General features: G+C 40.7%; 1 protein-coding gene across 5 annotated transcripts; it reads left to right on the top strand.

The window, feature by feature from the left end:
- CMC2 (C-X9-C motif containing 2) lies at nucleotides 9–23,786 on the top strand. 5 transcript variants are annotated; one of them, XM_021097073.1, is made up of 4 exons: nucleotides 240–404; nucleotides 7,426–7,541; nucleotides 18,637–18,708; nucleotides 23,412–23,786. In XM_021097073.1, the coding sequence occupies exons 2-4, from the start codon at nucleotides 7,461–7,463 to the stop codon at nucleotides 23,496–23,498; spliced, it is 240 nt and encodes a 79-aa protein (XP_020952732.1). In that variant the 5' UTR covers nucleotides 240–404; nucleotides 7,426–7,460; the 3' UTR covers nucleotides 23,499–23,786. The 5 variants fall into 5 exon arrangements, with proteins under 5 accessions (XP_020952731.1, XP_020952730.1, XP_020952732.1 ...); XM_021097076.1 differs by having other exon boundaries at nucleotides 261–788; XM_021097075.1 differs by lacking the exon at nucleotides 240–404 and adding an exon at nucleotides 2,340–3,711.

Raw genomic sequence — 24,024 nt, forward strand, 5'->3', positions numbered from 1 at the left:
CAAACTTTGGACCGTACCCTCGGCACAGGGGACCGCGTGGGGGAGCGACCGGCGTGAAACTCGCTCGGCTTCCGCCTTACTCTTGTTTTCGAAAATACTGTCTGAATGCAGTAACTCTTAGCCATGAAATATGGCTTGTCAGTTTGGCCTCAGTGTACGCCCTGCCGGCCCTCCGTGGACTCGCTCTCCCTCCCCCCACAGCACCTGAAAATGGGCCCGTCCAAGCCGGGCGGCACATGCGCCTCAGGCGGCGAGAGGCGGGGGCCGGCCCGGCAGGGTCAGCTGTGTAGGGCGCCCGGCCGCCGCCACCAGGACCTGTACCGGCGCCGAGGCCGCGGGCCTTTGAGTGCAGCGTCTACGCTGGTGAATACCGCTTCCGCTCTCCGCGTGTGGCTGCGAGTCGGGTGAGTCTCCGGAGCGCTTTCTTCCGGGCCGCGGTGCCATTGGAGGCCGCTGGACACCCACCTGTCCCCGCCCAAGGTCCTTCCCTCGTGCGCCCCGCTGCGTCCCGTCCTGCCGAGACTTCTTGCCCCCTCGGAGGTTGGGGCCGCCGCTCTGGGGATTGCCTGAGCCCCGAACCCTCCAGCATTCGCCGAGGACGCGCTGGTAGTTGAGAGTAGGCTTTGGTGTAGACCTTTCCTCTGCTGGAGTAGGCCCCGCTGCTCTCTAGCCTCTGACCTTGGGCGAGCTGCTCCTAACCCTGGGCCTCAGCTTCCTCGCCTGTGAAATGGGTGTAACACATCGCGTTGGTTGTGAGAAGGGATGCCCTTAACGCTGTGTTTGCCACGGTGAGCGCTCGCTACCTTGTGTGCTTATTGCTGTTACTGAATAGCTGGGAGTAGAGAAATTGCCTGCAGAAGGTGGGATCCTGTTAGGGCGCTTCTCAGCTGCGGCGAAAGTTGCCACCAACTCGCGGCGTGAGAATCCAGATTGCCAATATCCCCAGCAGTACACTTTTCAAGGAAAGTGACGTTCAAATCCCTTTTCTTGGGTGTGAAGATTACCTTGCTTGTCGTTTCACAATGAGTGCTTTATGAAGAGTCTTAAATAAATCCGAGTTCTGGAAATCCTTCGTTTGAAGATTTAAATATGTAAAAGAACTTTTAGCTGGCAAAGGAATTTTGTTGTGACAGCCCTTGAATCTCTCCTATACATAAAAGCTTCTGGGCTTGTTTGGTGGGTTTAAAATGAGCCTCATTTCCATTCTTTTTTGTTTGTTTTTCTTAAAAACTATGTTGCCCTCTGAACCAGTTCTCAAAGCTGTGATAATCCTGCGTTCAACATTGGGCAAACATGTATTAGGCATTGACTGTGTGCCTTTAAGGAGAATATTCCCTTCCTCACTAGCCAGTATGGTCTTTGAGGTATATGAACTACTTTTTTTTTTTTTCCTGAAACTCACTTGATTTGACGGAGTGCTCAGCACCAAATAAGTGCTGATAAATATTAGTTTAGAGACGGTTACCACTGGGCCCATCTCTTAGAAACTCTGTGCATTGCTCTCCAAAGCAGTGGGCATGGTCTGTAGTCTGGGAGCACTTGTCACTTTCTTAGCAGCATCTGTTGAGATTTGGTCGCTTTGCGGCTGTGATAGGTAGATGTGGGTAGGTTGAGTAGTCCCCTGCTACTGTTGTTATGGTGCAGTTTGACATAGAGACATGCTAATTCAACTAACTCCAGTGCTTTCTGAAATGTAGGTTTTAAAAGAAAAGTATATTTTAGAAAGCTTAAGTATTATTTTACAGTTTTTCCTGGAGATTCTTAAGTTTCTGAACAAGAGACTTCTGGCCTTGTTTTAAAATGCCATTTGAAATTTTAACTGTAGGGTAAATTTCTTTCTGGCAAAGCTGCACAATGGCAAAACCTTTCTAAAGAAAACCTGAGTGGCATTAAAATGCAGGGTTTCCCCCTTTTGATTATAGATCTATTATAGATCTACCAAAGTGTGTTATTAGAATGCTTATTCCCTTTTCTTCCCCAGAGTTAATGTATTGCTTACTGTCGGGGTTTTTTGTTTTTTTGTTTTTGTTTCTTTTTTCCTAAAATTGTGCCACCTGGTGGTTGAAATCCTCTGTCTCAGAGTACTCAGGAAAATTTGACCTCAGAGTCTTGGCAGATAGAATAAGGTGAAGTAGCGACTGAGACGACTTAGTTTTACATAATTTTTGTGTCTTTAGTGAGAACACCCTACGGCTTGGACCCTCCCAGCATACCCCCAAGTAAAAGCTGCAGTTGCGTTGCGGGGGCCTATTAGTTATTGAAACACAGATGAGCATTTTTAAGACTTTGAGCAGAGTGTTTTAGTATCAAGGAAAGGGATGGGGTTGGCAAGGGGAGGGGAGAGTTGTAATTGTGACAAGTTAATTGTGCTGATGTTTTCTAAATGCCATTGTAGAAGTGGGTCCGAAGTTTTATGTTTAACTAAATAACAACAGTTTGAATGGGATTTATCCCTCTCTTTCTCACTGCAAACACCCGGGCACAGTCTTATCTCTACCTTTGCTTCAGCGCTGTGACTGGTGTTCATAACTACTCGACACCACCTTTTGCAATTGTTTTCTGTATTCTTAGTGGTAACAGGTGTGTGTGAATCTTATTTTTGGAAATGGCTTGAATTTGGGAACTTAGTTTTGAGAAGAACCTTAAGAATGCAGTGTAAGGATATACTCTGACATCCTTAACTGATGTAGCCGGTCTCTTTGGGCACATTAGGACAGATAACCAAGTTCACACAGCAGCCTGTTTCATTGTTGGACAGCTCCAGGAAGAGGACATCTGCCTCTTTATTTCCACACTTTGGCTTCCAGTCGTTTCCTTGGACACACGTCAGAGTCAGTTCAGCCCAGGCTTTCCCAGCATGTGACCGAGCATTTCAGCTATGCAAATAATGCTTCCCATATGCTGCTCTCTTCCGTGTTTCAGACCCTCACATGTTTTTTTTAAACCTCTAATAAGTGAAGAACTAATTCCATTTTATGGAAAAAGAGACTTAGGTCTTAAGTAGCCAAAGTGATATAATTTGTGAAGAGCTGTGTCCACAACATTTGCCTTCAGACCCACATCTTCTCCCTGCACAACACTGTAAACCAGCGGTAATGGAAAAAATAAAAATCATATGAAAAAAATCCTTTGCTTGTCCCGCTTACCCAGGCTGTTCTTGCTATCCATCTCTCTTGTGGGTTTCTCTAAGTTAGGAAATAGTCCCAGTTTCATTAATGACATCCTGTTTAAACCTAGTGTCTGAGCTGTCTTCATCCTAAGCATTCCCCCCCGGCATGTTCCCATTGCTGATATTCTGGACATGGCTGATCAGGGCTTGGTATAGACAGACCGACCCTCTATTTCTAACAATACAGGATAATATTACATTTATTTCTAGGCCTAGACGTGGTTCCTGTTGAACTTGTACCTAACCAGAGGTTTTTTGGGAAATAGTTTTTTTCTGTCTCAATTTATTTCTTTCACAAAGAATTGCTGGGAAGGCAATTCTTTCCTGTTTACAACTAGGGGAGACATCTGTCATGGTGAGAGATTATGTTGGGTAGTGACTCTACCACTTACTGTGTGACCTGGGCTTAGTTTTGCTCTGAAAATATGAGTAATGCATATTTTGACCTATAAAAAGGCAATTTCATACGGTTCGACTCAGTTTAATAAGGTACCTACTTCCTACGGTTATTGGGAGGATCATAACACTTGTGCCTGCACATGGTAAGTGTTCGACAAATTATTTTCTACTCTAATAATGTGTGTATATTCTTAAGGCTTTGAAGAAATTGAAAAAATAAGCATTTGGAATATATATTTTGCTTTTATCCATTTCATAAAATATTACTTTTAGTTATAATAGTGTTATTAGAATAGGCTTTTAAAGATGACTACTGGAAGGGTTCAGCACTGATTTAAAGGTGCTCTAAGGACGGTGTTATTGTTTGTACTTTATGTATCACACCTACGAGTGCAGCAATATGTGTGCATGTGTGCCAACAGTGAGGCAAAGCCAGTGGTTAGAGGGAAAGGGGAGGAAGGACGGTCTAACTAAAACCTTAGGGTGGAGGAAAGAGGGGACTGATTGATGAAGCAGGGAGTTTGTTAGATAAGGGGTAAGATGGGTGTTTAGAGCTTTAGCCTTCACCAAGAAAAATAGGAAAAGCAACTGTATGAACCATTTTCTTGTTTGGCATAATCATCTAGGATAAGGAAGTAGACGGGAAGGCGTCTTGTTGGCACTGAGGCTGGGTCTACAGCAGCGTACATATTTGAAGTCAGTTTTTGTGCAGGGAGGAGACGGATGTATCATGATACGCATTTACGCTCATGTGCGACGTGCATGTGTGTATTTATCTGAGCAGCCAGGTGTCTTCTTAAATATTTTCCTTGCCACTTAGAGAGGTCATTTCAGTGCATCATAAGCTTGTTTCTGAACTGCCAAAGCTGTTCAAGGGCTGGTTGATAGAAATATGCAAAAATATTTTGTCCAATATATTTACAAAATAAAGTGTTAAAGACATTTTCCAGGTGACTAAACCAGTGTACATCTTCCTTCAGAAAGAACAAAAGCAAGGCAGAAGCCAGATGACTAATACTATACTTAAATGTGGGTGTATAATTATTATTACTTTTTTGTCTTTTTGGGGCTGCACCTGCAGCATATGGAAGTCCCCAGACCAGGGGTTGAACCATTGCTACAGCTGCTGGCCTATACCACAGCCACAGCAGCATGGGATCCGAGCCACATCTGTGACCTACACCACAGCTCATGACGATGCAGGATTCTTGATCCACTGAGCGGGGCCAGGGATTGAACCTGCGTCCTCATGGATACCCATCGGGTTTGTTACTGCTGAACCACAACAGGAACTCCTGGTGTATATTAGATGACTTAAATTACTGGATCGTATGAGACCTCATTTTTCTGAGACAAAATTTTTATATCATTAGGAAGTTTTCTTTATGCCATTTGCAAATTAATCCCCACTCTCACCTTCACGCCTCAGCAACCATTGATCAGCTTTTTGTCTCTGCACATTTACCTTTTCAAGACGTTGCATATACCTGGCATCATACATTACAACCTTTTGTGTCTGGCTTATTTCATTTAACTTTATGCTTATGAAGTTCATCCATGTTGGCAGATGTATAGTCCATTTCTTTTAATTGCTAGATAGCATCCTATTTTATGGGTATACCGCTCGGTTTATCCAATACTTGATTATTAGACATTTGGATTGCTTCCAGTATTGGCTGTTAAGGAAAATGCTGTGAACTTTCACATCTTCCTCTTTGTGGAGACGTATGCTTTCATTTCCCTTGGGCTGGTTCTTAGGAGTGCAATTTCCTGGTCATATAGTGAGTTTATGTTTAACTTAAGAAACTGTCAAGTTGTTTTCCACAGTGTCTGTGCTATTTAACATTCCCAGTAGGTCGTGTAAGGTCCCTTCCGGCCACATCCTAACCAATGCTTGGTATTGTCTGGCTTTTCCATTACAGTTGTTCTGATGGCTGCGTGGTAGTGTCTCATTGCGGCTTTAATTTGCATTTCCCTAATGACTGATGGTGTTGAGCATCTTCTCATGTGCTTAACTAACCGTTCCTCTGTCATCTTCACTGAGGTATCCCTTCACATCTCTTGCCCTTTTGAAGGGTATATTTTAAACATGGATGTGTTTGTAAGCATTCTTTATGTATTTGAGGTACACTTTGTCAGGTGTGATTTGCAAACACTGTGTTTTAGTCCGTACCTTGTAGTAGATTTCATTTTTTAGAGTAGTTTGAGGTTCTCAGCAAAGTTGAGGGGAAGGTACAGAGATCCCATCGGCCCTTACCCCCACACATACACCGCCTCCCCCACTGTCACCATCATCCAAAGCTCATATGTTTATTACAGTTGAGGAACCTACATGGACACTCATTGTCACCCAAAGCGTGGCTTGTCTTTTCATTTTCTTAATTTTGAAGAGGGAAAGTTTTTAATTTTGATGAAGTTTTACCAGGTTTTTCTCTTATGGACTATACTTTTGATGTGTCTTTGCTCATGGTCATGATTTTTTCCTATGTTTTCTTCCTTGGAACTTTTAAAAGATTAAAGCAAGTCATTGGTTCTTTCTTGTGATTATATTTTCTGAGTTAAAAATAATTTTTTAAGAAAGAATAGGTAGATAGTGCTACATAACTATAGCAGACACCTCAAAATAATGTTTTCTCTTAGATCTTGACTGTTAATTTTCTACCTTGTGAATGAACCAAAAATTTTTTTTTCAGGGGTTTTAATAACTTATTTCTTGTTTTCATTCTAATAATTGCATTTTATGGGTATATCTGCTAAATTTGAAAAAAAAAAAAAATCTCCACATCTGCTTCTTGTTTTTCTACGTGGTTTAGACTTTCCCGTCTAGATGTTAGGGAGAAAACATTCTATTTAAAAAAACAACAATTCGGAGTTCCTGTCGTGGCGCAGTGGTTAATGAATCCGACTAGGAACCATGAGGTTGCACGTTCGATCCCTGGCCTTACTCAGTGGGTTAAGGATTCGGCATTGCCGTGAGCTGTGGTGTAGGTTGCAGACGCAGCTGGGATCCCGCGTTGCTGTGGCTGTGGTGTAGGCTGGCGGCTACAGCTCCGAATGGATCCCTAGCCTGGGAACCTCCATATGCCGTGGGAGTGGCTCCGGGAAAGGCAAAAAGACAAAAAAAAAAAAAAAAAAAAACCATAAAAAATAAAAAAACAACAATTCATTTTTATTGAAATTAGTTCATTTATAATATTGCACTAGTGTCAGGTGTACAGCACAGTGATTCAGTTACACACACACACACACACACTCTTCTTCAGACTGTTTTCCCTTATAGGTTATTACAAGATACTGAGTAGAGTTCCCTGTGCTATGCAGTAGGTCCTCGTTGGTTCTCTCTTTTATATATATTAGTGTGTGTACGTTAATCCCAAACTCCTGATTCATCCCTCCCCCCCCAAAGCAGTCTGTATTAATTCACACTAATGTGAGACTTACTAATAGCCTTCAAACCCTGTTAGAGCAATATGCATTTAAAAAGGATTAATAAACCAGTTTTCTTAATTGGTAGAATTTCATCTGGACAAAATAAGTTGTTATCAATTTTAGGAAATATAGGGAAAAGAGTTGAAGTCCGGCTTATGAATATAGGCAGGCTGTTTCTGCTTGAGCACCTGTTTCCAGGATTGGGGCTCTTGAGAAATCTTTTTTCTGAACCTGCATGTTCTCGAAATGCTGCTGATAAGCTGCTGAACTGTGTTAAGTCATTGAATAAGGAAGCTGAGGCTCAAGTTTGATCATTTGCCTGAGGTCAGCCTTCTTTTCTGATAAAGGTCACTGCAGATTCTTAGAATAGTTTGAGGTTGCATTAGCAAATCCAGTCACATGTATTCAAGGCACTCTTGTATCCACAGGTTGCTCTGCTGTGTTCCATCTCCTTCTCCTAAAGATGCATCCTGACTTATCTCCACACTTGCACACTGAAGAATGCAACGTCTTGATTAACTTGCTTAAGGAATGTCACAAAAATGTAAGAGTTCAGAAAAATGACTAAAGCAAAAATGAAACTTAGGTACAACCCACTGATGTAAAATGTGATCTCCATTAGGGGAAGGGAGTGAGAATGTCTCAGTAAGAGATCTCAGCTTAGGAAATATTAGAGGTTGATGCATGTGATTTTTTTTTTTTTTTTTTGGAAACCCCTGCCTTTTAAGATTAGTAGAAATCAAGCATAGCAGTTTATTAGGGAGCCTCTGAAGTGAATGTAATAGTTAGAATCCATGTTCCTTGTTCTTTGATGTCTACCATTCATGTTTAAAGGAAGTTGAGACATTTTTTATAATTAGATGGTAACTAAATTTAAATTATGACTGGCCTCGTTTGTCAGGTTTACTTAATTGTTAGTGGAATGGAAGTAGAATTCCATGGTTAAGACAAAAACAGAAAATAAGCCCATGCATTAAATTAATTTGATATTTTTACAGATGTCAAATATTTAAATTTTTTTATGTATTTGATGTATGAAATAGTTACAAGGAGCATTTGTGTTTTTCTTTAACTTTGCATGGTACATTATTTCTCTGTTATTCATAAACTGTAGATAACATCAGACTCTTTTAATAATGAGTATCGTTTAAATGAGTAAAATTTTAAGACTAAAAGTAAAGTAGTAAGTAATTCCTATGAACTGTGAAGTCAGATGTTTATACTGGTTCAGAGAATGTTGTTGATGATAATGTACTTTAGGCCATAGATTTCCCCATACATCTAGATCAAGAATTGATACTGTGAGTCTTTTGAACTTTAGCCCTTCTGTGGATGTGTAACAGTGTATTTGGTTTTAAATTGTGTTTCCCTGATGGCTGATAACTTTAGGCATCTTTTCATGTGCTTATTGGCCATTCATATAACATCTGTTGCCTGTAATTAAAAATCGGGCTATTTGTCTTATCAAGTTATAAGAATGCTTTTTATCATTCAGTATATAAATCCTTTGTCTCATAAGTGTATTGTGAATATGTCCTTCCAATCTGTGACATCCTTTTTCATTTTCTTAGAGATGTGTTACAAAGAGCAGTTTGTAAGTTTGATGAAGTTTAATTTATCAGGTTTTTTTTTAAAATTGTTTTTGTGTTCTAAGGAGCTTTGTATATTTCCTTTTTTTTATTACTCAAATGAATTTATCACATCTGTAGTTGTATAATGATCATAACAATCTGATTTCACAGGATTTCCATCCCGCAGCCCAAGCACATCCCCCCACCCCCCAAACTGTCTCCTCTGGAGACCATAAGTTTTTAAATGTCTGTGAGTCAGCATCTGTTCTGCAAAGAAGTTCAGTCTGTCCTTTTTTCAGATTCCACATGTCAGTGAAAGCATTTGATGTTGGTGTCTCACTGTATGGCAGACTTCACTTAGCATGATAGTTTCTAGGTCCAGTCATGTTGCAAAAATTGCTGGTATTTCGTTCTTTTTAATGGCTGAGTAATATTCCATTGTGTATACGTACCACATCTTCTTGATCCACTCTTCTGTTGATGGACATTTAGGTTGTTTCCATGTCTTGGCTATTGTAAATAGTGCTGCAATGAACATTGGAGTACCTGTGTCTTTGCAAGTCATGGTTTTCTCTGGGTAGATGCCCAGGAGTGGGATTGCTGGATCAAATGGTAGTTCTATGTTTAGTTTTCTGAGGAATCTCCATCCTGCTTTCCACAGTGGTTGCACCAATTTACAATCCCACCAACAGGGTACTAGTGTTCCTTTTTCTCCACACTCTCTCCAGCACTTATTGTTTGTAGACTTTTGGATGATGGCCATTCTGGCTGGTGTAAGGTGGTACGTCAGAGTGGTTTTGATTTGCATCTCTCTAATAATGACTGATGTTGAACATCTTTTCATGTGTTTCTCGGCCATCCGTATGTCTTCTTTGGAGAACTGTCTGTTTAGATCTTCTGCCCATTTTTGGATGGGGTTGTTTGTTTTTTTGGTATGGAGCTGCAGAAGTTGTTTATAAATTTTGGAGATTAATCCCTTGTCAGTCGATTCATTTGCAAAGATTTTCTCCCATTCTGTGGGTTGTCTTTTTGTGTTGTTTAGGGTTTCCTTTGCTGTGCAGAAATTTTTAAGTTTGATTAGGTCCCATTTGTTTATTTTTGTTTTTGTTGTCGATACTCTGATAGGTGGATCTGAGAAGATGTTGCTGTTGTTTATGTCGGAGAGTGTTTGGCCTATGTTTTCCTCTAAGAGTTCGATAGTGTCTGGTCTTATATCTAGGTCTTTAATCCATTTGGAGTTTCTTTTTGTGTATAGTGTTAGGGAGTGTTCTACTTTCATTCATTTCCATGTGGCTGTCCAGTTTTCCCAGCACCACTTATTGAACAAGCTGTCCTTTCTCCATTGTATATTCTTGCCTCCTTTGTCACAGATGAGTTGGCTGTAGGTGCGTGGGTTGAATTCTGGGCTTTCTATCCTGTTCCACTGATCTATATGTCTGTCTTTGTGCTAGTACCATGCGATTTTGATGATTGTTGCTTTGTAGTATAGTCTGAAGTCAGGGTGCCTGATTTCTCCAGCTCCATTTTTCTTTTTCAGGATGTCTTTGGCTATTCTGGGTCTTTTGTGCTTCCAAACAAACTTTAAAATATTTTGTTCAAATTCTGTGAAAAATGTCCTTGGTAATTTGATAGGGATTGCACTGAATCTGTAGATTGCCTTGGGTACTATAGTCATTTTGATAATATTAACTCTTCCAATCCACGAGCATGGTATATCTTTCCATCTATTTGTGTCATCTTTGATTTCTTTCATCAGTGGCTTATAGTTTTCAGAGTACAGGTCTTTTGTCTCTTTAGGTAGGTTTACTCCTAGGTATTTTATTCTTTTGGATGTGATGGTAAACGGGATTGCTTCCCTAATTTCCTTTTCTGCTCTTTCATTGTTACTGCATAGAAATGCCGTCACTTTCTGTGTATTGATTTTGTATCCTGCGACTTTGTCAAATTTGTGGATGAGCTCTAACAGCTTTCTGGTAGTCTTTAGGATTCTCTAGGTATAGTATCATGTCAAATAGGGATAGTTTTACTTCTTCCTTTCTAATTTGGATTCCTTTTATTTCTTTTACTTCTCTGACTGCTGTGGCTAGGACTTCCAGGACTATGTTGAAGAGTAGTGGTGAGAGCGGACATCCTTGTCTTGTTCCTGATCTTAGAGGGAATTCTTTCAGCTTTTCACCATTGAGAATGATGTTTGCTGTGGGTTTGTCATATATGGCCTTTATCATGTTGAGGTAGGTTCCCGTTATGCCCACTTTCTGAAGGGTTTTTATCAGAAATGGGTGTTGGATTTTGTCAAAGGCTTTTTCCACATCTATTGAGAGGATCATATGGTTTTTATTCTTCAGTTTGTAAATGTGGTGTATCACACTGATGGGTTTGTGAATATTGAAGAACCCTTGCATCCCTGGGATAAATCCCACTTGATCATGATGTACAATCCTTTTAATGTATTGTTGGATGCGGTTGCTAGTATTTTGTTGAGGATTTTTGCATCAATGTTCATCAGTGAAATTGGCCTGTAATTTTCTTTTTTTGTGGGATCTTTGTCTGGTTTTGGTACCAGGGTGATGGTGGCCTCATAGAATGAGTTTGGGAGTATCCCTTCCTCTGCAATTTTTTGAAATAGTTTCAGAAGGAGAGGTGTTAGCTCTTCTCTAAATGTTTGATAGAATTAGACTGTGGAGCCATCTGGTCCTGGACTTTTGTTTGTTGCAAGTTTTTTAATCACAGTTTCAATTTCAGTTCTTGTGATGGGTCCATTCATCTTTTCTATTTCATCTTGGTTTAGTCTTGGAATATTGTACTTTTCTAAGAATTTATCTGTTTCTTCTAGGTTTTCCATTTTGTTGGCATATAGTTGCATATAGTAGTCTCTTATGATCCTTTGTATTTCTGTGATGTCCGTTGTTACTTCTCCTTTTTCATTTCTAATTTTATTGATTTGAGTCCTTTCTCTTTTTTGCTTGAGAAGTCTGGCTAGGGGTTTATCAATTTTGTTGATCTTTTCAAAGAACCAGCTTTTCGTTTCATTCATCTTTTCTATGGTTTTCTTTGTTTCTATTTTATTGAGTTCTGCTCTGATCTTTATGATTTCTTTCCTTCTACTAACTTTGGGTCTTGTCTGTTTTCTCTTGAGCTGCTTTAGAGGTAAAGTTAGCTTGTTTATTTGAGCTTTTTCTTGTTTCCTGAGGTGGGCTTGTATTGCTATAAACTTTCCTCTTAGGACGGCTTTTGCTCCATCCCATAGGTTTTGGAGTATCGTATCTTTGTTGCCATTTGCTGCCAGATATTTTTTCATTTCCTCTTTGATTTCTTAAGTGATCCATTGGTTGTTTAGTAGCATGTTGCTTAGTCTCCACGTGTTTGTGTTTTTTGCAGATTTTTTCTTGTTGTTGATTTCCACTTGTATAGTGTTGTGGTCAGAAAAGATGCTTGATATGATTTCAATTTTCTTAAAGTTACCGAGGTTGGATTTGTTGCCCAGGATGTGATCAATCTTAGAGAATGTTCCATGTGCACTTGAGAAGAATGTGTATTCTGTTGCTTTTGAATGAAATGTCCTATAAATATCTATTAAGTCCATCTGGTTTAATGTGTCATTCAGGGCCTGTGTTTCCTTATTGATTTTCTGTCTGGTTGATCTGTCCATTGCTGGAAGTGGGGTGTTAAAGTCCCCCACTATGATTGTGATATTGCTGATTTCTCCTTTTAAGGTTGTTAGCAGTTGCCTTATATATTGTGGTGGACTTGTGTTGAGTGTGTAGATATTTAAAATTGTTATATCATCTTCTTGGATTGATCCTTTGATCATTATGTAATGGACTTCTTTGTCCCTTAAAATATTCTTCATTTTAAAGTCTATTTTGTCCGATATGAGTATTGCTTTCTTTTGATCCCAGTTTGCATGAAATATTTTCTTTCATCCTCTCACTTTCAATTTGTATGTGTTCCTAGAAGTGAAGTGGGTCTCTTGAAGACAGCATATATATAGGTCTTGTTTTTGTATCCATTCAGCCAGTCTATGTCTTTTGGTTGGGGCGTTTAGTCCATTAACATTTAAGGTAATTATTGATATGTATGTTCTTATTGCCATTTTATTAATTTGGATTCGTTTTTGCTGCTCTTTTTTCTTTCCTTCTTCTCTTGTTCTTTTATGCCTATAGAAGTTTCTTTAGTATTTGTTGTAAGGCTGGTTTAGTGTTGCTGAATTTTTTCAGCTTTTGCTTATCTGTGAAGGTTTTGATTTCTCCTTCAAATCTGAATGAGAGCGTTGCTGGGTAGAGTAATCTTGGTTGGAGGTTTTTTCCTTTCATCGTGTTGAGTATATCATGCCACTCCCTTCTGGCCTGCAGAGTTTCTGTTGAAAAATCTGCCGATAACCTTATTGGGGTTCCCTTGTATGTTACTTGTTTCTTTTCCCTAGCTGCTTTCAAGATTTTCTCTTTGTCTTTAATTTTGGTCAGTTTGATTAGTATGTGTCTCGGGGTGTTCCTCCTTGGGTTTATTTTATATGGTACTTGTTGTGCTTCCTGAATTTGAGTGAGTGGTTCCTTTCCCATGTTAGGGAAGTTTTGGGCTGTTATCTCTTGGAATATTTTTTCTGTCCCCTTCTCTCTCTTCTCCTTCTGGCACCCCTATAATATGGATGTTGGTGTGTCTAACGTTGTCCCAGAGTTCTCTGAGACTCTCTTCATTTGTTTTCAGTCTTTTTTCTCTTTTCTGTTCTGCATCCGTAATTTCTACTAATCTGTCCTCCACCTTGCTTATTCATTCTTCTGCCTCGTGTATTCTGCTGTTTGCTGCTTCTAGTTTTGTTTTTTTTTTTTTAATAAATTTCAGTTATTGTATTTTGCTTCTCTTCTTGTTTAAGTTTTATATCTTGTATCTCTTTGGTCAGTGTTTCCCATAAGTTATCCATCTTTGCCTCCAGTTTATTTCCAATATCTTGCATCATCTTCAGCATCAACAGTCTAACGTTTTTTCCTGGAGGCTAAGAATCTCCTCCTCGCTTAGCTGTTTTTCTGGGGTTTTTCCTTTCTCCTTCATCAGAATTATAGTTCTCTGTCTTTTCATGTTTATAGGTTTTTGGTGTGGTGACCTTTTTTTTTTTTTTGAAAGTTCTTTTTTTTTTTTTTTTTTTTTTGTCTTTTTGCCATTTCTTGGGCCACTCCCGCAGCATATGGAGTTTCCCAGGCTAGGGGTCTAATCGGAGCTGTAGCTGCCAGCCTGCGCCAGAGCCACAGCAATGCAACCTACACCACAGCTCACGGCAATGCCGGATCCTTAATCCACTGAGCAAGGGCAGGGACTGAACCCGCAACCTCATGGTTCCTAGTCAGATTCGTTAACCACTGCGCCATGACGGGATCTCCTGTGGTGACCTTCTTACAGATAGTAGAGTTGTAGCCTCTCTTAATTCTGATGTCTGCCCCCCTGTGGCTGAAGTCAGTATGGAGCTTGCTGTAGCCTTCCTGATGGGAAGGTCTGATGCCTGCCCCCTGGTAGGTGGAGCCGATTCTAATCCCTCTGGTGGGTGGGGCTTAGTCTCTGGATGGGATTAGAGGCAGCTGTGTGCCCAAGGGGTCTTTAGGCAGCCTGTTTACTGAGGGGCGGGGCTGTGATCCCACCTGGGTTGTTGTTTGCTCTGGGGCTTCTCAGCAGCTGACTGAGGATGGGGCCAGATTTTCCCTAAATGGCCACCTCCAGAGAAAGGCACTGTTGCTGAATATGCCCAAGAGCTTTGCTTTCAATGAACTTCCCTCATAACAAGCCACATTCACCCCTGTTTTCCCAGGATGTCCTCCAAGAACTGTGATCAGGTTTGACCCAGATTCCTATGGAGACTTTGCTTTACCCTGGGACCCAGTGCACGTGGAAAGTCTGTGTGCGCCTTTTAAGAATGGGGTCTCCATTTCCCCCAGTCCTGTGGAGCTCCTGCGCACACGCCCCACTGGCCTTCAATGCCAGATGCTCCGGGGCTCTTTCTCCCCGTGCCAGATCCCCTCACGTGAGAGTTTGATGTGCGGCTCAGAACTCTCACTCGTGTAGGTGAGTCTCTGTGAACCAGTTAGTTTCCCGTCTGTGGAGCTTCCCACCCAGAGGTATGGGGTTGTTTATATCGCGATATCGCCCCTTCTACCTCTTGATGTGGCCTCTTCTTTTTCTTCTGGAGTAGGGTATCTTTTTTAAGGTTTCTGGTCCATTTGGGTGAAGAGTGCTCCGTCTCTAGTTGTGAATTTTGTTGTTTTTAGGAGAGAAGCTGAGCTCCAGTCCTATTCTGCCATCTTAATCCCGTCTCTGTATATTTCCTAATCACACAGATTTTCTCCTGTTTTTTCTTCTGGAAATTTCATAGTTCTATCTTTTAACATCTAGGTCTATGATTCAAATTAATTTTTGTGTATGGTGTGAGATATGAGTCAAGGTTTATTTCTCTGCCTCTGGATACCCAGTTAGTTATCCCAGCGCCATTTGTTGAAGAGACACTCCCCAGCAAATTACCTTGGTGTCTTTGTTGAAAATCAGTTGACTATATGTGAGTGGGTCTAGTTCTGGGCTCTCTAGTCTGTTCCACTGATTCATAATATGTCTATTCTTTTTTTTTTTTTGTCTCTTTGCCATTTCTTGGGCCTCTCTCACAGCACATGGAGGTTCCCAGGCTAGGGGTCAAATCAGAGCTGTAGCCACCAGCCTACGCCAGAGCCACAGCAGCGCGGGATCCGAGCCGCATTTGCAACCTACACCACAGCTCACGGCAACGCCAGATCCTTAACCCACTGAGCAAGGACAGGGACCGAACCCGCAACCTCAGGGTTCCTAGTTGAATTCGTCAACCACTGTGCCACGATGGGAACTCCTAATATGTCTATTCTTAACAGCAGTTGATTCCAGCATTATCTTACTGGGGACACCTGGTCCCATGACTGTTTTGTCCTCTTCTCTGTCCTGATTCAGTTTCTGCACTGCATCTGGAGTGATCTCTCAAACATAAGCCTAATTGTTGTTCTCCTTTAATGGTTCCCTTTGCTTGTAGAGTAGAATCTGAACTTCTTTGTGTTTTGAGGCCTTCGCAAAACTGGCCCTTCCTTACTCCTGGGCTTCGCTGTCCCCGCACACCCCTCTGCCCCTCCTTCCTGCCAGCTCCTGTCTGCAGTGGTACTGGAGCAGCTTCCCTCTTCTAAAGCTTTGTCCTTGCTTTGCCCTTTGCTTTACTTAGCGCCTTCCTCGCTGTCTCTGCTTCCCGTTTGCTTGACCAGGTTTTATCATTCTCCAGACTTTATTCTGCTTCATTCGTCATTTTCTCTCTGTTTTCTTTCCTGGCCTAGATTCCCTTGGCATCACTCTGTGTGCTGTTAACATCATACGTAACACATTTCCTCTTTTATGGCAGTTACTCTCACCCGTTTTGGTCTCAGGACTCCTTTATACCCTCAAAAGTTATTGATGATTCCAAAGAACTTTTGTTTATGTGGACTAGGATATGAAATTAAAACTGAGGCGTTCTCTCATGGCTCAGTGGGTTAGGGATCTGGCATTGTTACTGTTGTGGCTCTGGTTACGGCTGTGGCATGGATGCAGTCCTCGGCCCAGGAATTTCTGCATGCTGTGGGTGTGGCCAGAAGAAAAACAAAGAAATCAAAACTGAGAAATCTAAAAATTTGGCATGGAAGGTCCCATGCTAGGGGTCACATTGAAGCTGGAGCTGCCAGTCTATACCACAGCCGCAGTGGCACTATGTCCGAGCCGCATCGGTGACCTATGTTGCAGCTTGCGGCAATGCCAGATCCTTAACCCACTGAGCGAGGCCAGGGATTGAACCTCTATCTTCATGGATACTAGTCAGGTTCTTAACCCACTGAGTCACAACAGGAGTTTTAAATATATATATTTATATTTTAAATAAATTTTATTATATATTATAAACTATGACATAATTTGTATTATAATTATACATTTATTATTTATATATGATATAATTTATTATTTATTATATAATTATATATAAATATATAATAAATTTATTAAAAATTATATAAATTTATTTAAAAGATTGAAAATACAGCTGGGCTCATATTGGCCTCTGTGGTGATATGACACTTAGTGTAGCCTCTGGAAACTCCCCCTGTACCCTTGTGAGAGGATGAAGGTGAACAAAACACGTAAGGTCTTCGCTTATCCGGAAGATTGCTTTGACCTTATGCTTTCCCTTCCCTGCTTTATAGCGATCACTTCATCATTCGGCTCTTCTCTGACTGGGAACCTTGAGAGGAGGGCCCAGGGCTGTGGGCCTCTGTTGTGTCCCGAGTGCCTGGGCCTTGTCTGCCAGACTTTGATTCATTCGCTGTTTCAGTCAGTTGTTGCACCGGTTTGTTCTCTCGAGATGGAAAACAGGCAGCAGAGGCTTCTGCCACGTGTATTCAAGAGAACTGCCATCCACGGGCCTTTCTTGTGCCATTTCCACTGGGAAATTTCGGGTTTGTCTTTCATGTGGTGTCACAAGAGTACAATTCTCAATTGGGCTCGAGGTAAAAAGTGAAAATATAAACTATTTTTTGTCTTGGATTTGAAAAATAAGATGTAAGTGTGTGGGAGGATGCGAGTAAAGGGAACTTAACTATGAAACACTGCCCTCCATTCTCAGAGTTTAATCCTTTCTGTTATTTCTGCTTGGCCAGAAGTTGTGTGAAATGCGTTGTCCCTGTTGATTTGTTGTTGAGGACGTCATTTATACACAGGAAATAATTTATTCTGAAACGGTCGGTCATTAAGTAACCAGTAGGCGATCTGAAATGCTTACTAGAAAAACTCACTGTTTATTCAGTGTGGACCAGAAAAGTCCATTTAAAGTGGTGAAGAAACAGGAAAAAAAAGAAATAGCATGAGGTATAACTTACTAATTATGTGTTGTCTGGTTTCCATGAAAGCCTTAACTAGAAAGAAAAGGAAGAGCTGTGCTTGTTAAAACGACAAGTTGGGCATTTCTGGCGCGTGGCTGCAGGTGAGCGCCATGCCCTCTGACCGGCCCCAAGCATGGCGACGTGCACACACCCTCATCGTGGCCCTGCCAGAATTCAGGGTCTCGACCTCAGTCTGTATCTGCTTTTATACATTTTGCCATGGTAATAAGTCACAGGACTCGAAACCACTAGGAGATTTTTATTTTTGCTTTTCAAACAAAGCAGACTTTGAACTTCAGACATGGATTTCCTTATATTGTGAATTAGTAGCTTGTTTACATGACCCATAGAGCCTATCTAATAATAGTATTGTGTGCTTCTAATTTCTTTTGATGACATTAGATAGAGGCAAATGGGAAAATGGCTTTGGCACCAAGCATTCTTTTTTTTTTTTTTTTTTTTTTTTTTTTGTCTTTTCTAGGGCTGCTCCCTCGACCGTGGAGGTTCCCAGGCTAGGGATTGAACCGGAGCTGTCTCCGCCGGCCTGTGACAGAGCCATAGCAATGTGGGATCTGAGCTGCGTCTGCAACCTACACCACAGCTCACAGCAACGCCCGGATCCTTAACCCACTGAGCGAGGTCAGGGATTGAACCTGAAACCTCATAGTTCCTAGTCGGATTCGTTAACCACTGAGCCACGACAGGAACTCCTGGCACCAAGCATTCTTTAAGTAACTTCTGTGGGACGGGAGTGTTTGCTAGTGTAGGAAGTTATTGGTCATGTTAGTATGACTGCCTTGCACTTTGACATGGCTGTCTGGAATAGAGGACGATTATCCTGTGATTTTAACATGCCCTTCAGACAGGGGTGTAGATAGTAAAATGCTTTACACTTGGTCACTGTGGGGTTTTGGCAGTTAATAGGCTTCTCTTTGATCAAAGAAAAGTCTTTTTATTTTTTTGTTTCTACCTATAGAGCATTCATTCCTCTTTTGTGGGAGTGCCAGGATAAGCTTGTTTATTTGTAAACTTTATACTTGTGTTTAAGTGTTTGCTTATTGTCAAGATGATTCATTACACTCATTTCTGTAGGAATAAATATTTCATTCTGTGTGCCCGAGCCCTTAGCATGTTATAGGATGAAATATTTTACCCCTTTTCTTCCTTTTAGCACAGCATTCTGAAGTTTTTTGGTCATTGCAATGATCTTGATCGGGAGATGAGAAAATGCTTGAAAAATGAGGTAAGAAAAATGTTAAAGGATGGCAATGATTAAACAGTAGACAAGAACATTTTTGGACAATATTATATATTACTACCATAGTTCAATTTTGGGGCAAATTTTATGTCACAAATTGACTTTATATGTATATTTTCCCCTAAAACTAGGAGGGAAAAATAAAAGCCTCTTCTGGGAACAGTTTTAGAACATTGCAACTTTTTTTGCATGTGCATAAATAAAAACAACTATCTTGTAATAATCACTATAACTCCTCTGGAAGAATGTTAAGATTTGAGAAACTGAATCTGTAGTCAGCAGAAAGACTTGTCTATCAGCTTTTAGCTCTAGCAGGTAACTAAAACTCTCCTGGCCTCAATTTTCTTATGTAACATGGGAAGGCTACACATGGGCTCTTTCCGACTTTAAAATTTTGAATTTCTTTATCATGATAGTATGTTTAAGCCAGAGGCATCCATTTTGAGTTTTTTTGAAAGACTCATTTCCTGAACACAGTTTTTGGCTGTGAGTTGGACTTGGGCAAATAGCCAAAGTGCATTGTCTTTTTGCAGGTACTGCAAACCAAGCAGAGTGCATTTTAAATCCTTGGAAAGAATTTAATTCCACTTCTACTTTGTACATCAGATATTTTCTGTCCAGGTCCTTTAAAAACAAATAACTACTAGAAATCTTCTTTCTAGTGTTCATTTTGTATACTTTTGAACATTTTTTCCCCTATGAGCCTCATTATTGAAAAATATTAGGTAAAATATTTGAAGCCCTCCAATATCTCTCTTTATTCTTTTTTTTTTTTTCTTTTTTTGTATTTTCCACTTTATTTATTTATTTCCTTCCTGGAATTTCTTTCCAACATCTTTACTGTTTGAAGAACTTTCTGGAGTTCTGATAATCTTCCTGTGCACAAACGCTTATATGTATAAGTGTTTTAAACTGGTTTTTGAAAAGAGTTTTTTCTTCATGTGTAACGGCTAGTTTATATAGAAGCTAAACCTAGGGCTGTGTTCCTATTTTAATAAGATTATGGAAAAATAAAGCCCATACTGTTTTATTTGGTATAGTTGTTTATTTCTTACACACTTTCAGTTGTGTAAGATAGATTTTTCCCCAAGTTTAGATTTTTTTTTTTCTTCAGTTCATTGATTGTGCCTTTGGTTTGATGATTAGATCTTCATATGCAATTTTTTTCCCCCAAGTGGTTGGTAAAAGAATGTGTTAGATATTTTTCTTTGTTTTTCTGAGTTTGTTTTTGTATAGTTTTCAGATTTTCTCCTTGACTACTTTCTTTTTTTTTTGTCTTTTTGCCATTTCTTGGGCTGCTCACGTGGCATATGGAGGTTCCCAGGCTAGGGGTCCAATCGGAGCTGTAGTCGCCGGCCTACTCCAGAGCCACAGCAACACAAGATCCGAGCCGCGTCTGCAACCTACACCACAGCTCACGGCAACGCCAGATCGTTAACCCACTGAGCAAGGGCAGGGACCAAACCCGCAACCTCATGGTTCCTAGTCGGATTCGTTAACCACTGCGCCATGACGGGAACTCCTCCTTGACTACTTTCTAAGTCCTCTGTGTGGTTTTCATGTTGCTCCGTTACCTGATTTATAGATGGTTTTTGTCTATTCTTTCATCCTTCAGTTCCTCAATCTGTGCTAATTTATTTCCTCTCTGTTTTTAAAGCTTCCCAGTTTACCATTTACTACTTCTAATGTTCTCCTCCTTCCGTTTCCTCCATGTGTCATTTAATACTTTATTCTTTGAAGCTTTTAGCTAGAAGAAAGATCTGGCCAGTTTTTTCTGACCCAGTCTTTGTGCTCGTTGCTGCTTTTGTTCTTTTTCTTGATATAATCACTAATACTACTTTCGAGCCATCCTCTTTTGTCCCTCTTACTGGTTTTGTTTGCTTTGGGTTTTTGGTTATTGACCTTCCATTCTGTCTGTGTTGTTTGGTGGTGTTTTGTGAATAATATTGTATTCACCTTTTTTTCCTTTTATCCAAGGGTCATCCCGACTCCCTTAGGGGACATCTTGTAACATATATTTCAATGTAGACTTTTAATTTGCTCTGTGACTTATTTTATTGGCCTGCTGCAAAGTATTCTTTGAAGAGTTAGCCTGAAGACCTCCTTCCAACCTGCTTGCTGGAGGCTTCATATGTTATAATTGAAGGTATCAAGTATTTTCCTCCAAGCAGGTATCCCTTCTTGTTCTAGAATGATTCTTTTTTTTAAAACCTTTTAAAGCAATGAAACATCCTTTCCCCGCCCAACACTCTTAAGAAGAAAATTAATGTATGACGGGTAAAAGGAATGTTGTGGTTAAAGGAACCTGGTGCTTCACCTGTAATTTGAAGTGGCCCTTTGATGAGGAAAAAAAAAGTTTGAAAACCACTACCATTCTAAGTCAAAACTTAAGACCTAGAAAACTTATTTTTTTTTGTTTTTAATTGTAGTTGGTTTACACTGTTTCTTCAATTTCTGTTGTATAGCAAAGTGACTCAGTTATACACAGTTCCCTGTTGCTCCACAGTAGGATCCCATTGCCTATCTATTCCAAGTGTAACAGTTCGCATCCAGCAACCCAGAAAACACCTTAAAAATGATCTGGCAGTTCCTCTTGTGGCTCATTGAGTTAAGAACCTCACTTGTCTCTGTGAGGATGCTGGTTCAATCCCTGGCCTCACTCAGTAGGTTAAAAATCTGGCTTTGCCACAAGCTGTGGTGTAGGTCACAGGCTTGGCTTAGATGTGGTGTTGCTGTGGCTGTGGCCAGCAGCTGCAGCTCCAATTCGATCCCTAGCCTGGGAACTTCATGTGCAGCAGGTGAGGCCATTAAAAAAAAAAGATTATCTAGCCCAACTCCCTTTTTTTTTTTTTTTTTTGCTTTTTTGGGTCCCCCTGGTGACATATGGAGGTTCCCAGGCTGGGGGTCGAATTGGAGCTACAGCTTCCAGCCTGCACTTCAGCAACTTGGAATCTGAGCCAAGTCTGCGACCTTCACCACAGCTCACAGCAATGCCGGATCCTTGACCCACTGAGTGAGGCCAGGGATTGAACCTAAAACCTCATGATTCCTAGTTGGATTCGTTTCCTCTAAGCCATGACGGGAACTTGCAGCTCCTTATATTTGAGGTTATTGGCCCAGAAGATGAAGTAACTCAAAGATTTGAATCTCAGGGCTCAGGGCAGGGGAGCCAGGCAGGTCTCTGGGTAGCGCTCTGTCACTATTCTTTTGTTTCTGTGGCCTCTTTCCATCTCTCTGGCAGCTGAAAGATTTTGATGTTCAACTATTGACACTTTCTAAGTGTTTTCAACTTGAATTTGCTTCTTCCCACTCTGCATAAGAACCCCTCTTGCCCCTTTAAAATATGTCTGTGTTGGTATATATATTATAAGCGTGTAAATGTATACTTATAAAATCAGTTATATTCAAGTTTTTCTGCTTTAAACAAGTACTTTTTCTCAGTGCTAGACTCTGGCTTTCTTGTTAATTATAACCTACTGGCCAGATCAGAGTACTAGTCTGAAAACCTCCAAGGTGAAAACTACATTTAGATGCAGCTGATTGCAGAAACATCAAATTTGGAGAGAATCGGGTTTGATGACTATGCATGATGAAAAAAATCCTGGAAAATTCAGTGTCTATAAGTTTCCATATGAACCATTAGGATAATGTGGTTAACTAATAGCCAGTTACTCTTGATAGTACTTATAGAAATACTATAAATGTGTATAGATCATAAGAACTAGTAGGCCCCTGTGTAGTCCACATCTTCTAGACTATTTCTAGAACACTAGAGTATTTAATTCTGGTTTAGTTTTTTTAAAATAAGGAGTCTTTATATTGAAGTAGTGTATAAAAGATACCTTATGGATGAGCCATTAGAAGGCAAGAGCTATGTTCTGTGGAGCAGTTGAAACCAGTGATATTTAGCTTGTAAAAGAGATAGGGAGTGGGTTATCTGTAATCAGATATGTGGAAGATGATAGCAGGCAAGAAGACATAGAGGGAGTAGGAGAATTTATAGGGAAACACTTCCTGGTTCAGCAGAAGAAACGCTGAAACAGGTGGAAGCGTGCAGCAATTAAACAGGCTGCCTCTAGGGGCAGAAGTGTTGAAGTGGAGCTTGGATGGCATGCTGGATTGTGAGCTTTTGGAGAACAGGGACAAAGCACATCCATCCTAAATGTTTCTTGACTTCATTTGTTTTGTTTTGTTTTGTTTTGCTTTGCTTTTTAGGGCTGCTCTTGCAGCATATGGAGGTTCCCAGGCTAGGAGTCAAATCAGAGCTAGAGCTCTTGGCCTATGCCACAGCCACAGCAACGTGGGATCTGAGCCATGTCTGTGACCTACACCACAGCTCACAGCAACGCCAGATCATTAACCCACTGAGCGAGGTCAGGGATTGAACCCGCATCCTCACGGGTACTAGTCAGATTCTTAACCCAGTGAGCCACCGCAGGAACTTCATGACTTCATGCTTTGGAAGAAATTAACTTTGCAGATATTTCCGCAGTTATAGGATGTTGGGGCTGTACTGTATTGAATGGAACTGTACTAAGTGGCCTCTAAGGTCACTGTTTCCACTTGCAGATTTAGTGAAGTAAAAGCCATGTAAGAATTTAGTCAGTAAAAATGTTTTTATTTTGGAAATCTATGTCAGTGGTGATAAAGACTGCTGTCTCTTTTCTCCCCTTCCTTTTGTTTTCCAGTACATGGAGAAGAGGAACAAGAGCAGGGAGCATGGCAATGCCATGAGAAAGAGACTTCTCAATCTTCCAGAGGAGTCTGAAAAATAGATCATAACGCCACTGGCTGCCTTGGCTGAGAGAAGACCTAGAGACTCTTGTTGGCAGCTGAGGGAATCCTGTCTTACTTGGTCTCCAGAATCCTTGGAGTGGAAAGTGCCCCGTGAGAAGCTGTGGAGAAGTACGGAAACCGAGGACCTGGATCTAGAACATCTGAAGAGCGGCGCGCCCTCTCCTCTCCCAGCACGTCGGCTTCTCATGTGTTTCTTCCCTTTGCCTATGGCCCGTTAACATCCAAGTAACTTACCTCCCTCAATAAAAGCATTGAGTTTAATTGTATTTTCTCTGTTCTCTGAGACTCTCTTGGAGTTAGAGCAAAATGGTGCCATTAGACTTCTCTTTTTGACAATGTGGCAACTCTGGAGACTAAACATTGAAGGCACAGCTAAAGCAAAAAGAGTTTGGGGACATCCCAGCTGTGTTAGTTCTGTGAAAAATGTTCCAACTGGATTGTTTTTAAAGAGCTGTTTTCTAAGAGGTTAAAGGTTTAACATTGATAAAATTGCATCTGGTTAGG

This window comes from Sus scrofa, chromosome 6 (genome assembly GCF_000003025.6).
Source record: "Sus scrofa isolate TJ Tabasco breed Duroc chromosome 6, Sscrofa11.1, whole genome shotgun sequence".
Classification (NCBI taxonomy): domain Eukaryota; kingdom Metazoa; phylum Chordata; class Mammalia; order Artiodactyla; family Suidae; genus Sus; species Sus scrofa.

Coding starts and splice junctions, on each gene's coding strand:
- CMC2 (XM_021097071.1), top strand. CDS start 124: ATGAAATATGGCTTGTCAGTTTGGCCTCAGTGTACGCCCTGCCGGCCC. Junction 405..18,641: donor CGCGTGTGGCTGCGAGTCGG/GTGAGTCTCCGG, acceptor CTTTTAGCACAG/CATTCTGAAGTTTTTTGGTC. Junction 18,709..23,411: donor GAAAATGCTTGAAAAATGAG/GTAAGAAAAATG, acceptor TTTGTTTTCCAG/TACATGGAGAAGAGGAACAA.